The sequence below is a fragment of the Papaver somniferum genome, chromosome 7 (assembly GCF_003573695.1).
Source record: "Papaver somniferum cultivar HN1 chromosome 7, ASM357369v1, whole genome shotgun sequence".
NCBI classification, from domain to species: domain Eukaryota; kingdom Viridiplantae; phylum Streptophyta; class Magnoliopsida; order Ranunculales; family Papaveraceae; genus Papaver; species Papaver somniferum.
Window position 1 is genome coordinate 258204523 of NC_039364.1, and position 16829 is coordinate 258221351.

The following is a 16829-nucleotide window of genomic DNA, read 5'->3' on the forward strand; positions in this document are numbered from 1 at the left end:
GTTTGATGTCCGATCCGGGTTTTAAAATATTGGGCCAGAGGTCATAAAGCCCATTACGACTTGTATGGGTTTTTGGTCCATTTGAATTCTGTCAACTTGTATGTGAAATTTCATTGTTATTCCTTAAGTGAAAAATACTATAACCCCCCCTACTATATGGGTTCAATATATAGAAGCCCCATAAAATGGATCCTTTTCTATTAACTCCATTATTTCACATTTTGATATTTCTAGGCCCATAACTTTAGAATTCAGGGCCTGTAAATAAAAAATTTACTTCATAATACCAAAACAGCCCTTTAGTATATATAGTTATAAAATTAGGCGTAGATTTCATTTTTGGTTTCATTTTCTTTTTCAGTTTCTCTCTCTAATTTTCTTTAGCTCTCTCTCTCGGATGAAGAACCAGTCCGAGAAACAATTCCTAATCGAAATTCTCAATGAAAAAATGATTTTGAAACCTAGATTTAAGATTTACAAACAAATATCCTGATTATCCAAACAAAATTCTACATCAACATCACTTTCTCTCTCTGGTTTTTGCTATGAAGAGTATTAGGGTTTTCAGTTTCAGATCGTCAACGTCGTAGTTTAACGGAGAAGAAGAAAACGAGTTTAGCTTCATCGATTTCAGATGACGATGCTTATGGATCTCCGTTGATGATTTCGATTGAATAGCTTAATGAACTAATCGATTGAAATAAATAGATTTGATCTACGTCGATTAAATATGGATTTTTCAGTTGATTCGAAGATATCTCAGGAATTGATTTAATCGATTTTTGTTCAATGGATTTATAGATCTGAATGATTTGGTTCAAATTTATTTAACAACTGATAATCAATCTACGAATTCTCAATTGATTCTAGTTTGTTGTTTCAAAGCTACTCCATGTTAGGTTTTCTGATTTGAAGTTGTTGTTGTTTCTTTTGATTTCTGAGATCAAGAAGAATCATCACTGTTTCGGAAGTATAGCAACAAAATCAAGTTGTTGTTGTTGTTAGTAATTATTCTCGATTCGATTTTAGTTTCATTCTCGATTTCAATTTTGATTTAGTTTTATCACAATCTAATTTCCTATGGGAACCAATCTTGATTTGTTTTTGATAATTTAATTTTTGTTTTGTTCATTTTGATTAGGTGATTTTCAGTTGGATTGAAGAATAATTTAGGAGTATGTGGATTCAATTTTATAAATCAGGTATGTATAGATGGATTTAGGAGTATGTGTTTTCCTATGAACTCAATTTGTATTTAAGATCTGTCAAAGTGGTTTAATTAGTATTTGATTGAGAGTAATATTTATTTTTGTTTCAATTGATGTTTGTAGGTGGGAGGGCTAGCAGTACCTAATCACATGACATGCTATTCTGGTCTCGGTGGTGCACTCAGTTTTATTATGTACAGTTTTTCCTAACCCTTCAACTGTCTATGAGCTAATAGTAGTGGAGAATACAAATTTTTTATCTCCTATGTTTAGTTAATACTGGACGTGGACTTGTAATGCTTTCAATTTGATATAAATATATGTGAAAATCATCGTTGTTTTAGTTGCTAGAAGAAACTACTAATCGTTGATTTGCGTATAGTATGTTTATATCTGTGATTCATATTCCTAAGAACTGCTGAACTTTAGCAACTGTTGAACAATGCTTGTCAGACGCGGGCTTAGAAATGTTATTTAAGCAATTGTGAAAATATGTGTAATGTTATTTAAGAAATGTTTTTGTTTCATTGAAAGATTTAGGAGAGACGTCTGAAATAAAGAAGAAAGTGATATGAAGACACCGATTGGCAAGTTTGATGGAGCAACTGCACAAACAACATAATACGTTGGTCTGTGATCATGGAGTCGGTATGTAACTTCTAGATGTGTAACTTCTAGTTACACAAGTTAAATAGATGTGTAATTTTTAGTTACACATGCTAATCAGATGTGTAACTTCTAGTTACACAAGCTAAATAGATGTGTAATTTGTAGTTACACATGCTAATTAGATGTGTAACTTTTACTTACACATACTGATTTTGATGTAGTTTTTTGGAGCAGTTTTATCTTGATTTCAAATTTGTTAACTTTTGCTTGTTGACCAAAATCTGAACTTACTTTTTGTTCTTGAATGATTATTTCAGCTTGTATTTCTAGTTCAGCTGCTTCATTCCCCTCTTACAATAGTGATGGTGGTGGATCTTACTTGATCTGTTAAGGTATTGAACCTTAATTCTTTTTATCAGTTTTTCACTGCTTGTTATATTTCATGATTGCAGACCTTTTTTATACAAATAATCAATTTTTGATTGGTGAAAATATGGGATTTTACTTGTATAGTTATCTTTCTTCTGCTCATGCTTTTCCTTCTTTCATATAACGATGTTGCCATGTTTCTTAGATTGTTGAATCAAAGCTTGGATTTTACTTACTATACAGAATGAGCACTGGTATAACAATTATGGTCAAATATTTTACTATATAGAAGGGTATACATGTTTGTGCATCGACACGACGACTGACATGGTAAACACAGGTTCAATAAAGTTAGGGTTAGGTTCATGTTATGAACATTCTTATGTTTTGTGATTTCTTCTGTTAGCTAGTTCGATCTAACTAGGCTGCAAAAATGTCAAAGTTCTGAAACCGTGTAACTGTTAGTTACACATGCCAATTGGATGTGTAACTGCGAGTTACACATGCCAATTGAATGTGTAACTGCTAGTTACATGTGGTAATTATATGTGTAAAACTTAAGATTTGTATATCTTATGTCACGCATTCATATTTTTTTATGTTCTGATCTGATACTGGAATACCAGTCAGTCTTTCCATGCATAAATATTGATTTATACATCTTTTTACAGGTTACCCTCTCTGAGAAGATGAGTTAGGAGGTATGATTGCGTAAGACTTAAGATGACAGAGAAGAATATGATGATCAATTGGTGTTTTGGATTGGTGTGTCAATCTGCAGGTGTTGATTATTAATATTACCCTCAATTACACTAGATAGATGCATGTGTAACTCTCAATTACACTAGATAGATGCATATGTAACTCTCGATTACACTAGACAGATGCATGTGTAAATTCTAGTTACACATGCTAAAAAATTGTTGTAAATGAATATTAAAGTAATACATGTATTTTTTTTATGTTCTCTTTTTTATGTCTATTTTTTGCATATATATACAAGTGTAACTTTGCATTACACATGCCATAAGGATGTGTAACTTCTGGATACACATGCCATATGCATGTGTAACTTATGTTTACACATTCGCACTGTACTTTAATAATTTCGGGCCTAGATTTAATAATTTTGGGCCTAGATTTAAATTTTATTTAATTATGGGCTTGGAAATATTCATAAGGGTATCAAGGTCTTTTAATAATTCGGGGCCTAGATTTAAACTTCTTTTAATTAAGGACCTCATATTATGGGTTACCCATGGGTGAGGCCTGAGCCTAATTTTCCCAATATTATAACCCCCTTACTATATGGGTTCAATATATAGAAGCCCCACAAAATGGATCATACATTGTCAACTCCATACTTTCAGAAAATTATATTACTAGGCCCAAAATATCAAATTTGCTTCAGATCTGGCTCATAATTAATTATTACGAATTTTAATAATGACAACACTACCCTTTAGTATTCATACAAGAGGAATATCAGAAGATATTTTTATTTTCTATCTCCGTCTAAAACTAGAGCTGCTCTCATAGATTCATTTTCTAGGGTTTTATCCATTCGGTTGTACAAGATCTAATTCTTCTGATTTGATTTCACATTGATTAGAAAGCAAATCGATTTGTGATTAGAAAGAATCAATTATTTATACAGATTTCCATCCGCTCCTTCTATACCTCTGCAATTTCATAGATCAATTGCATCTGATCGAGAGACAAATCATATGGAAGACGAAGAAGATTTGTTTGATATGAAAGAAGATCAACTACATCTGAAGATTCATCAACATAATCAAATTGACCTGCAGGTAAGTTTCATTTATCATCATCTTCTAATTTTAATTGAAGTTACCTTGAAATTATGAATTTCAGCTGATTTTTCTTTATGAACTCATGATCAGAGTTCAGATCTGTTATAGTCTAATCTTTATCTTGATGTTTAAGATGAAAATCTTAAAAACATATACAATTTCTTTTTTCTAGGTTTCGTTAATTGAAATCAACCGATCTCTTTATCTTAAATATCAATTGAAAATCGGTTTTCAGATTCGAAATCAGCGAATCATCATCTCTATTACCCATCTATTTGTTACGAGCTTCATATACTTTGACTGAATTGCTCAATTTTGTGTAGTTTACTTCTGGTTCTATGTAATTTGTTGTATCTCTGTGAACGAAATTTAATTTGTTGCACTAGTACTATTTATTGGAAATTAGTGGCGGTGAGATTAAATTTTGAGCTAAACTAATTGGAGCTTATTGATGGAATTTGCAGAAGAAAGGATTGGAGATATGGTGGTGACTGAGATGTAAATGCACAGGCTAGCAGTGGATGTGAATGGCTATAATTTGTTGTTATTTTAGGTTCGATTTGTTGTTTTTTGTATTTCAATTCGATTTTATAGGGTTGATTAACAGTGGTGGTGATATTTTTGATAGGGAGGTTGAATAATAAGTGGATATAATTGAAGGAGAATATGAGAAGAAAGAGGATGAACCATATTTAGTTTCTGGTGCTGGTGTTGGTGGTCGTCACAGGTAATTAACTTCTTTCAAGAAATGAATCATGTATCTAATCTGGAGTTTCTGTTTCAGTTTTTATTATCAGTTTATGTTCTCAACATAAATCCATTAGTGATGACGACTTTGTCGATCACAATGAATACTATTTGAATAGAACAACAAATAATCTCATCAATATCTGTGGTTATAATTGTAGCCTCCCAAATTAAAAGTTGTTAAGTTTTTAAGGTTCACTTAAATTGTTTAAATCATGTGGTTTGAATGTATCATATTGAAATTGTATAAACATTATGGTTTGAGTTTACTGTTCTTTTGTTCAGAAGTTGATTAATATTTCAATGTGATTGAGTTTCTCATTTTGATGATGATGTATAACATGTGTAACTTTCATCTACACATCCAAATTGCATGTGTAACTTGCGTCTACACATCCAATTAGCTTGTGTAACTTTTCTTTACACATCCACTATATATTCCAACTTTTAATTGAAGTGAACCTTAACAAATTTTAATGTGGGATAATTGCTGGTTACATTGATGTGTATTTTCTAGTTACACATGCTTTGAATATGTTTGAATACCTATCTGTAGATTTACTGTGAATGCATGTTGTTGTTTACTTGTTGAAATAGAAATATATGAGTTCAAGTAAACTATGCTAATACGATTGAGTTGTGTCAACTAGAGAAGGAAGTTGCAGTCTTTGGTTGTATAAACCTGAAGAGATCTCATGGGCTGAGACTGAATCTTGATACATTGTTGAGCCAACTGGAGTGTTCACTTACAAGTACAAATCTGCTGCTCATTTCAAGATTTGATATTATCCAATCCTTTTTATTTTCAAACCTAAGTTCCTTTTGAGAAATGAACTCCTAGTTATACTAGTCAGTTGCATGTGTAACTGAAGTATATAATCTTGTAGGAATTGGTTTCTTTGAGAAATGATGTGTTGATATGCATGTGTAGCTCCTATTTACACATGCTATATGTATGTGTAACTCTTAATTACACTAGTCAGATGCATGTGTAACTTCTAATTAAACTTTTTCATATGCATGTGTAACTCGTAGTTACACAAGCTAAAACGAAAATATCTTGCAATTATTTATTTTACAGTACTATGATTCAACTTATTATATGATGCTCGCAGTCCTCTTACTGTAATATATAATGTAATATGATTTAACTTATTTTCTTACTATGAAACTGACTGACTGGTAAACTAGCACTGTAGAAGGTCAATCTGATAGCCTCGTTGCGGACATTGAGAAAAGGGTTCGCTTATTTATTGAGAAGGTATATCCTATAACCCATAAATTCATCTTTATTACAGTGTTGAAGTTATTTTGTGTATATTCTTATGTTTATATGAACTTCATAAGATATTGTGTTCTCTTTTCGTCTTTTATGAGCTCTACGCATTGGATATAGCGATATAGGGTGATTCCTGCTAGTATAACTAGATGAATGGATATTGTGTTCTAGGCATTGGATTTGTTTTGCTAGTATATTTTTCACAATAGGTACACAAGCCAAATTATGAATACATGACACACTTGGCCAAATTAACTTTATCCATGTTTTTCATACTCAGATACCCTTTCTTAGTGTATTTTGCTTTTGATTGATCCAAAAACTGTGACACTGTGCTTTAAGTAACTTAAGCTTGCAAGTTCATGATAAATGGCATATTCCATATGCAGGTGTAACTCCTAGTTACACTAGTCATATGCATGTGTAACTGAAAGTTACACAAGCCGGATGCATGCATGTGTATCTCCTAGTTACACATGCTATATGCATGTATAACTCTCAGTTACACAAGTCAGTTGGTGTGTAACTTCTGAGTACACGTCATATTTTATTATACGATGCATGTGTAACTCCCAGCTACACTACACAGAGTATGTGTAACTCCTAACTACACTTGCTTAGATAAGTCATTAACTATTTTTTTTATGATATTTGTTATTCACCTTGTAATTGTGCTATACTTTTGCTTCCATGGATTTTTTTTCATCAAACCTAACTCGTGGATGTTTATTTTGTTGCAGATAAGAAGGGAAGATAACATTTTTATTAGAAGATCTCGTAGCTTATTTCTAGGATTTCGTTTTACGTATTTCGTGTTTTAGCTTGTTTATTGTGTTCAATAACAATTGATAAATAGAGAAGTTTTTGTAAATGGAATTATTGTTTCAGTTACTGAATATATGTGTGTAACTTCTAGATACACATTTTATTATGGATGTGTAACTTCAAAATACATATACCATATGCATGTGTAACTTTTCGTTACACATGATATATGCCCATGTTAACTGTTTCATGACGTATGCATGTGTAACTTTTGCGTACACATGCCATACAGATGTGTAACTTCTAGCTACACATGCCATACGGATGTGTAACTTCTAGTTACACATTCCATATGGATGTGTTGGGAGATGGTGGTGGTGGGCGGCGATGGGCGGCGGCGGCGGTTGGTGGTGGTGAGAGGCGGAGGTGGTGGTCGGAGGTGGCTGGCGTGGTGGTCGGAGGTGGTTTGACCGGCGGTGGTGGTTTGACGGTGGTGGTCGGAGGTGGTTGGTGGCGGTGGTGGTCGGAGGTGGTTGGCGGTGGTCGAGGTGGTTGGAACATCATCACATAATATTTTAATAATTTTGGCCTAGATTTAAATTTTATTTAATTATGGGCTTGACAATATATAAAAGGGTATGGATGTATTTTAATAACTTTGGTCCTAGATTTAAACTTCTTTTAATTAAGGGCCTCATATTATGGGTTACCCATGGGTGGGGCCTGAGCCTAATTTTCCCTTTTCCTTATTCAGTATGGTGATGGTGATCCGATATCTTATGGTAACCAAATGTGTTCACGAGATAGTTACTTTATGAGCTCTGTGTGAGTACAAATATCTCTGTACAAGTGACAATTGGTTCTCAGGCTAAGTAGTTTTTCGGGAATATAAGTGCGCTTTATCAATTGGTTCTTGTTCACCTTGATTTATCAAAAGACGGAACAAAAATTCTTGGGTATTTCTGTGGGAGACAAAAAATTTCAATCTATAGACTTTTGTGTGTGAGACAGATTTGTTTATCAAGTCTTCGACTTTGGGTCGAAGCAACTCTTAGTTGTGGGTGAGATCATCTAAGGGAATCAAGTGCGTAGTATCCTGTTGGGATCAGACACGTAAGGAACGCAACTGTACCTTGAATCAGTGTGAGATTGATTAGGGTTCAACTACAGTCTAGTATGAAGTTCATTGGTAGTAGGCTAGAGTCTGTAGCGGCTTAATACAGTATGGTGTTCAAACTGGACTAGGCCCCGAGGTTTTTCTGCATTTGCGGTTTTCCTCATTAACAAAATTCTTGTGTCTGTGTTATTTCTTTTCCGCATTATATTTTGTTATATAATGAGATATCACAGGTTGTGCGTTAAGATCAATCAATTATATAATCCAACCTTTGGTTGTTGATATAAATCGATTGACACTTGAACATTGGTCTTTGGTACCGTTCAAGTTGTTTCACATAATAATCAGTCTCATGGATTTTTATCTGTTTGATTTGCTGAGTACATTTTGAAACAGAGATTAAAACTCTTTGATATACTTTTCTCTAGATTGAGTCTAACTATCTAGTTGATTCTCTAGAAAGTATATTGGAGTAAGTCCTCTCAGATTTCCAAACGAATTGTTGGGTGTGGTTGTTAGCCCCCCCGCATTTTCACCTTCAACGAAGTATACACCACATGAGTATGTGATGCTCACATATGCAGGTGAACCAAAGTATTATAAAGAAGCTCTTAGTGTTCCTGAAATTCAGATGTGGTTGAAATCCATGAAAGAAGAGGTAGGCTCTTTGAATGAGAATGACACTTTTTATTTGGTTGACAAGCCAAAGAACCATAAAATTCTGAAGAACAAGTGGGTGTATAGAATCCACACTGAAGATGGTAACTCTCAACCAAGGTACAAAGAACGCTTAGTTGTGAAGGGTTATGAGCATAGAAAGGGTGTTGACTTTGACGATATTTTCTCACCAGTGGTGAGATTTCCCTCTTATTCGGGTTGTCTTGGCATTAACAGCTAGTTTGGATCTTGGGATAGAACAACTAGATGTCAAGATAACATTTCTTCACGGTGAGTTGGAGTGTACATGGCACAACTCGAGGGTTTTGAAGTCAAAGGCAAAGAACACATGGTGTGCAATCTAAAGAAGAGTTTATATGGTTTGAAGAAAGCTCCTAGAAGATAGTACAAGAAGTTTGAATCGTTCATGAAAGAACATGGGTACAAGATGACAACTTTAGATCATTGTGTATTCATTCATAAATTTGTTGATGGTGACTTTTTTATTCTTTTGCTATATGTTGATGACATGCTTATTATTGGCAACGATAAGAAGAAAATCGACAGGTTGAAGTCTGATCTGAGCAAGTCTTCTGCGATGAAAGACTTGGGGGAAGCAAAGCATATTCTTGGCATGCAAATCACTCGTGATAGGAAAGCAATAAAGATATGTCTATCACAAGAAAACTATATTGGGAAGGTGTTGAAAAGATTCAACATGGACAAGGCTGAGCCGGTAAGTTGTCCACTTCCAAACCATTTTAAGTTAACTCGTGATCAATGTCATGTGAATGATGTTGAGAAACGGAAGATGGAGAAAATTCCTTATGTGTCCGCAGTTGGTAGTTTGATGTATGTCATGGTGTGTACAAGGCTAGATATAACTTATGCAGTTGGAGTTGTAAGTAGATATCTAGCCAATCCTGGTATGGAGCATTGGGAAGCAGTGAAATTGATACTACGGTATCTAAGGGGTACTTCTAATATGTGTTTGTTCTATGGTGGTGATAAGCCAAAGTTAGTGGGTTACACAGATTCAGATTGGGCGGGTTCTCAAGACAGTCTCAAGTCGACATTGGGTTACTTATTTACCCATGGAGGGGAAGCTGTGTCTTGGCAGTCCAAGTTACAAAGATGTGTGGCATTATCTACTACAGAGGCAGAGTACATTGCATCTACGGAGAGTTACAAGGAGATGATATGGATGAAGAGGTTTGTTCGGGAACTCGGTGTGAAGCAACAAAGGTTCATCATTTACTGTGACAACCAGAGTGCCATTCATCTCAGTAAGAACTCGAGGACCAAGCACATCAATATTAGGTATCAATGGATACAAGAATTTCTCGAAGAGAAGGTCTTGCAGATTGAGAAGATCCATACAGATGACAATGGTTCTGATATGATGACAAAGTCGCTACCAAAGTACAAGCATGTGTATTTCTGCAGCAGGGAAGGTTTGGTGATGACGGGTACCTCGCCATAAGTCGTGAGGGGAAGATTGTTGGGCCTGTCACAACTTATGGTCCAACAAGTCCAAGTATACCCTTAACCATTTGAGGGAGGAACATAGTAGATGCTTTGTTAGGTTAACAAAAATGAGAAACGAGATTTGTTTCTCAGTCTCCAGTTCGTGAAGAAAAGAAAAGAGGAGATAGAGAGAGAGAGAGTGAGTGGGAGAAAAAGAGTAGCCACCATTAGAGTTCATTTTTGGTGAGATTTGAGCTAATCTTTGAAGAAGAATAAAGGGTTATTGTTAAGGATCCATTTGGTTGATTGTGGTGAAGTTTGTTTCATCAATTTCACATCTCTTCAAAAGGGGGAAAAACCTAGGGTTTGATAAAATCCTAGTAGTAAATATCTCAATCACTTGCTATTACTCTTATCTTTGCGAATCTTATCTAGTATTTATATTATTAGGTGAATGAATGTTGATCCATCCTTTGGGGTGAGCGTAACTTAGAATTTTTTTTATCCAAGTGCTATATGCACCTTGAATAAGAGTGTATCCCTAAATTGGGAGTTGTGTGTAACCCATTATTGATTATAGTGGAAGATTTGCCCGTGGTTTTTTACCCTTCACATTGGAGGGGGTTTTCCACGTAATTGCCGGTGTTGTGTGATTTCTTCTTATATCGTCATAGTTGTATTATTTCCGCATTGTGTTTCATTGCTTGTGTGGTTTTCGTATTGCACATAGCGGCTTGGATTTTGCAAGTCTCCCCCAACATTCTCATCTAGTTCGCTCCGAATAGGGGGATTACCACCTTCTTACTCAATATTCTTCAAGATAAAGTTAAGGTCCCCTAGAATTATCCAAGAATTTTTGTGGGTATGTCTAATATTCTTAAGATGAGTCCACTTTCTAGTTTTTCCTGTATCATTCAGAGCACCATACAGACAAGTAAGAAGAGTGCTATTTTTCTGGATATGTAATTTTACCAGGCAATTTGTGATATTCATCTGCATATCAATCACATGAAGGTTAATACCATCTTTACAAAGCAAACAAACACCACCAGAAATGCCTATAGTATTAAAGAACCCTATGTTTGGGAATTTGGATCTGGCTAACAGATATCCCATTATTTTTATTGGTTTTTGGTCCCAAACAAGAAAATGATATCCGAGTTTTGGGATTTAATAAGCATATGGAGGTGATTTCTAGTATTCTTGTTACCAAAACCAAAAATATTCCATGATATAATTTTCATGCTTAAAAATCTTGTAAATATCATATCAATCGAGTAATGCAAACAAATTAAAGAAATATAGTGACGGCAGGTTGTTGTAGTAAAAGAGTAAAAATAGATATTTAATACTTCAGGAAAAATTAGTAAGTTGTTGAAGAAAAAACCTTGTTATTCTCATTAAGTTGCCATCATGTTTCACCTCAGTTGTGATTATATTTGTTGTTTGTGTTTCCATATGAACACCATTCGGGAGAGTAGTATACGCTACGCCAGAATGGAGGTTATTTGACGGGGGGTCTACGAGGAATTTGACAGGAAAACACCATCATTTCATTTTTTATAGGTTTTTGGTATCAAAAATTTATAAACTACATGGACCACTGTTAACCTTTTATTTTTGATGGGGCACACTAATTCAATCCCACTTCATGTTTACTGTAGGTGTAAATAATCCACGGGGCTAGGTGGCAAGATCCTAAGCTATGATACACCAAAGAAGAAAGAGCGGAGAAGCACAGGATAGAACCAAATAGCGCAAAGAGCGAGGTGTCATGTGGGTCGGACGTGATGGCCCTACAGTTGTCGGATGGGACGTGACCCTTATCCTCTGACAAGTCGGACGGACGATCAGAAAGCACTCGGTCAGACAAAGGAAGCTGGTCAAACAATGGGACGATAAGAAAGAAGGGCGACATCGTGTCAACCAGACGATCAGGACTCGGTCTCGGGTGAAGAACTATCAAAGACCAAGACTCTATCAGTCATACCAGAAAGATGGGAGAGCGTCAGCACATGCCCGATAGGGAACAACTAAATTGATGTAATGTGACCAACACTGTAATTCTATTGTATTTCGACCTTGGCCTATAAATACAAGGGCAGGTCGAGAGAGAAAGGCAGGTTCAAAGAGAGAGAAACAAGACACTACATTTGAGAGTTTGAGAGTTACACCATTTGAGAAGGAGAGAACACCTTGTAATCAAAGAAAAGAAATAATAACATTCATCCTTTCACCCAGTGGACGTAGGTAATCATACCGAACCACGTATATCTTTGTGTTTATGTTTGTTGTGCATCTTTACTTAGTTTTAATTCATTTTCTATCCATTCGATGTAGTGTGTGGTTTTATGCCACTACTTCTGGCGCCGACTAAGGGGAATGTCTAAGTTCTCCGGATACCTTGGCTGCGTGTGCCAACAGAGACGATCCAAAAGCTCCTAAGAACACCTTGTGTGTTAGTTGATGCTATGGGATGAAATCTGTTTGGTGAGGTATGTTTATGTTTGTTTAGTTTTGAAGTTTGTTGATATGGTTGAGTTTTCATTGTTGAAGTCGTGTCGTTAGCAAGTATTTTCAGTTGGGTCAATTCCGAGCAGTCGAGTTGATAGGGAATCCTTCAAGAGCTCCCAAATAACGATGTTAGCGTTTGGTCGAGGCCAGGGAAGGATCCTGATAACAGATCAACTAGCCATGCTCGGAGGCGAGTCTTCTTTCATATTTCAATCTTCGTTTTCGTATTAGTTTTCGCACTTATCTCCGTATTTCAATCTTAGTTTTCGTCATACGAGTTCAACAATGAAATACCTCTAAAACTCCCAAATAACATCTTCGATGTGTGGTTGAAGTTGCTTGAGGTTCCATGCTGGCTTGTGAAAATGCCAAAACAATAGCACGGCGAGGTTATCAGTCACCGGCGAAAGAACCCAAGGAATTCAGAGAAGACATCCCTGTGTAGTTCCAAGGAAGTTCATAAGTTGTGATCCAAATTTTAATGTGGTGTACTGACCTCATAAAAAGTACGAATTTGGATATTTTACTCGCAAAGAACTAGGAGTTAATGTTTTGGAGTCTAGGGAATGTAGGACAAATTGTATTTAATGCAGAGTCGTGGTACTCAAAGCGACGTCGTGAAACCTTGAAAGCGACGTAGCATGATACCCATCTAAAAGAAACACTTAGAGTCAAAACAGGGCAGACTGGCGAGGTCAGCATGATAGAGTAGAGGGAATCGTACTTTTGAAACTTAGTTTTGGTGTCTGTCACCTTTTTCCTTTAAAACCGTACGTACTAGAGAAACTTTTCAAAAACAGGTCAAAGTAAGGTGTTGTCTGTTTCTGATGACGTAGGTAGGGACGACTCTCGGACTTACATCATACTGTGTCCGATGGCTAGCACGTCAGGGATGGAGAGAACTCTGAGGAACCGCACGATCACCGAAAGTAGCATGCAAGGAGGAGTAACGAGGCCGAGGTAGGGAAGTGATGGGCATCCACCACCTGAGGAATCACGAGCAGCTGTAAGGGGTATGCCGACTGTGGATGAGGAAATCGATCTGGGACGAGACGATGACCCCTCGTCTCTGGAGCGAATCGTCTCAACTCAGAGGAGGGATGATCAAACAGATGGACTCACCGCATCAGACACAAAAGATGATGATGAGGCGCTAATCATGCATGCCTAGAGACGAAACACCAGGAGACAAGTGGAGTATCAAGAAGCACTCGGACGAGAGCAAGAACGACTAAGGCGAGTACATTTAGGACGATAAACAACTGTCAGAGTCGATCCAGCGGCATCGACCCAGATACCCCCTACAGTACCACCTCCCCTACCAATGATGAAGGCGCCACCCCCTGCTCATTTAGGCCATCCAAGTGGTCACTCTAGCCATGAGAGTACGTATCCAATGCTACTCGCAATTCTAGAAAGTCAAAGAAGGCAAGAGGCGGCTTTAAGGGATCTTCAGAAGAGGAACCTATCTTTAGAGTTTGAGAACTATCAGCTACGGAACTTGAGGTCGAGGTCGAGAGGGTCTTCCATCCGAGGGACATCGGGTCACCAAGGCCGAGCCGCGCGAGTACCACCAACGACAGGACCGAGCAATTCCGGCTGATCAGGACAACCCCCGACACCACCTATCCGAGGGTACGGTCCACACGAGGATTCATCAATAGAAGACGAAGGGCGCGAGAGGAATCATCAATAGAGAGACACAAGGGCCGACAGTGCAACCGAAGCCAAGCTAAGGGAGTTAGAAGAAAAGATAAGGAAGATGTCAGGAAGCGACGAAGAAGATAAGCTATCCGAGGTCATAAGCGAGGCCGAGATGACCCCTTTCACCCAAGAGATAGAACTAAGGGCCTTCCCACCCAAGTGCACGCTCCCCGCATTTCCATCTAGGTTCGACGGTACGGGATATGCAGTCGAGCATTTGAAGATGTACACTATGTCCCTAATCCAATGGAAGAACCATGAGGTGGTAATGTGTAAATTCTTCCCGACAAGCCTGGAGGGCGAGTCAAGGAAGTGGTTCTACAATCTCCCACCAGGAACAGTCGACAGTTATGAGACTCTAGTCGAAGCCTTCCTCGAAACTTACATGCACAACAACAGACCTCGGCCCAGGGTCAACAGGTTATTCACCTTGGCCCGACGGTTTAGAGAACCACTCTTCTTTGACCGATCGATGGAGAAATTTGTGCACAGAAATTGGGAAAGTACCAGTCGACCAGCAGATATTCGGGTTCGAGAACGCATTAGGGAGGTCGGACCCCATGTGGATAGCCATGTTTACTGAAAAACCACAGACATTGAAAGAAATGAGGAAAATGCAAGAGCATTTCATCGCCCTAGAAGAAATTCAGGAGGAATCAAGGGATAAGGGAGTGCAAGAGGCTAGCGCAGCACCCAAGTCGACATCGGACGACGTTCAAAGACGGCCCGAGAAGAGACCGAGCCCACCTACACGAGGAAATGGAAAGAAGGAATGGGTAGCCAAAGGAAAGAGGCCGAGGCACGAGGCGAGAATATACACTCCTTTGAATGCTCCACTAGAAGAAATCTTCAAAGAGGTCGAAAAAAGTAATGACATCATATACCCAGCATCAAGAGGGATACAGTTCGAGGAGACCAAGGATCACCCGGAGTATTGCCATTATCATCAGTATCGAGGCCACTCTACAAATAACTGCCAAGAAGTAAAATACATCGTGCAACACCTTATTCGAGATGGTTACCTGAGAAAATTCGTCCGACACCCAGCCCAAGCAACCGCTGCGCCCGATGCACCTGTCCATCAGGTCCGAATCGACAGATCCACTCAGTTTGTCAACACGATTTCGCATTCAGCCACTCAAGAGTACAATCTGAACCCTGGGATCATGTCTAGAATCCACAAAAGGGACCATAACGGAAAAGAAATCTTCAGTGTAGCAAAGACTTTGCCGATGGAACCTTGGATGGTGCAACCTATCATTTTCTCGGCTCAGGATGTCCCAATGAACGGCCAGGCTCACAGTGATCCCTTAGTCATCACTCTACTGATTGAGGAATGGGGGGTAATAAGGATACTGGTATATAATGGGAGCTCAGTCGAAGTACTCTTCTATGATACGTCCAAGAGGATGGAGCTATCAGATGATATACTTGTCCCATCAACATATCGTATCTACGGCTTTAATGGGACCGTAACCATCCCAAAGGGCGAAGTAACCCTAAGGGTATCGGACGGAGGTGGTTACCTAGACACATTGACTACATTCTGTGTGGTCGATGTCGCCTCGCCCTATGAAGCTATTATCGGGAGACCGTGGATTGCTGTAATCAAAGGAGTGGCCTCAGCCTATCATCAAAGACTGCGATTTCCAACGTACAAGGGAATATCCGAGGTCGTAGGCGATTCACAGGCATCCCGACAGTGCATGCAGGTCGATGCCCAAATAAATGAGGAGCGGCGAGCACGACAAAGGAGAGAGAAGAACAAGGCTAAAGAAGACAAAGCGGCAGAGGACTTGGAAAAAGTTATTTCGCAGGCGGTCATGGCATACGAAACACAAGGAAGCGAACCTTCATAGCAATTAAAGGAGACGACACCGATGAAGGAACCAAAACCAAACTTCTCGGCCGTAGAACCTACTCGGGAGATTAATTTGGGAATTGTAGAAGAACCAAGGATAGTGAGGATCGGGTCGTTACTATCAGACGAGCAAATAAACCAGCTCGTGGCGGTGCTAAAGGAGAACATGAACGCGTTTGCATGGAGCGTGCACGATATGGAGGGCATAAACCCGGAGGTATGCTGTCACCATTTAAAGATCGACCCAAGCTTCAAACCAATCTGACAAAATATGAGGCGAGTCGCGCCAGAATTACAGACGGCCGTCGAGAAGGAGCTAAAGAAATTACAGGAATCGGGAATAATTAGGAAATCGCACTACCCACAGTGGATATCTAACATGGTCGTGGTACCAAATAGAAACAGAGGAGTCAGAATCTTCATCGACGACCTGAACAAAGCTTGTCCGAAGGACAGTTTCCCTCTCCCAAGTATCGATCAACTGGTGGAATCTATAGTGGGGTACGAGGCACTAACGTTGATGGACGGATACGCGGGGTATAACTAGATCCCGCTGGCTCCCAAGGATCAAGAACACACCTCCTTCTTCACACCAAGGGGCCTATACTGCTACACCAAGATGCCGTTTGGGCTGAAGAATGCAGGCGCCACATATCAAAGGTTGGTGGGCGACATGTTTAAAGACCATATCCACAACACCATCGAGGTTTATGTCGAC

General features: G+C 38.3%; 1 protein-coding gene across 1 annotated transcript; it reads left to right on the top strand.

Moving 5' to 3' along the window:
• The first annotated feature begins 14822 nt into the window (after positions 1-14822).
• Positions 14823-16109, top strand: LOC113296445. Its single transcript, XM_026544753.1, has one exon. It carries the CDS (start codon positions 14823-14825, stop codon positions 16107-16109), a length of 1287 nt encoding a protein of 428 aa, XP_026400538.1.
• The last annotated feature ends 720 nt before the right edge of the window (positions 16110-16829 follow it).

Coding starts and splice junctions, on each gene's coding strand:
- LOC113296445 (XM_026544753.1), top strand. CDS start 14,823: ATGTTTACTGAAAAACCACAGACATTGAAAGAAATGAGGAAAATGCAA.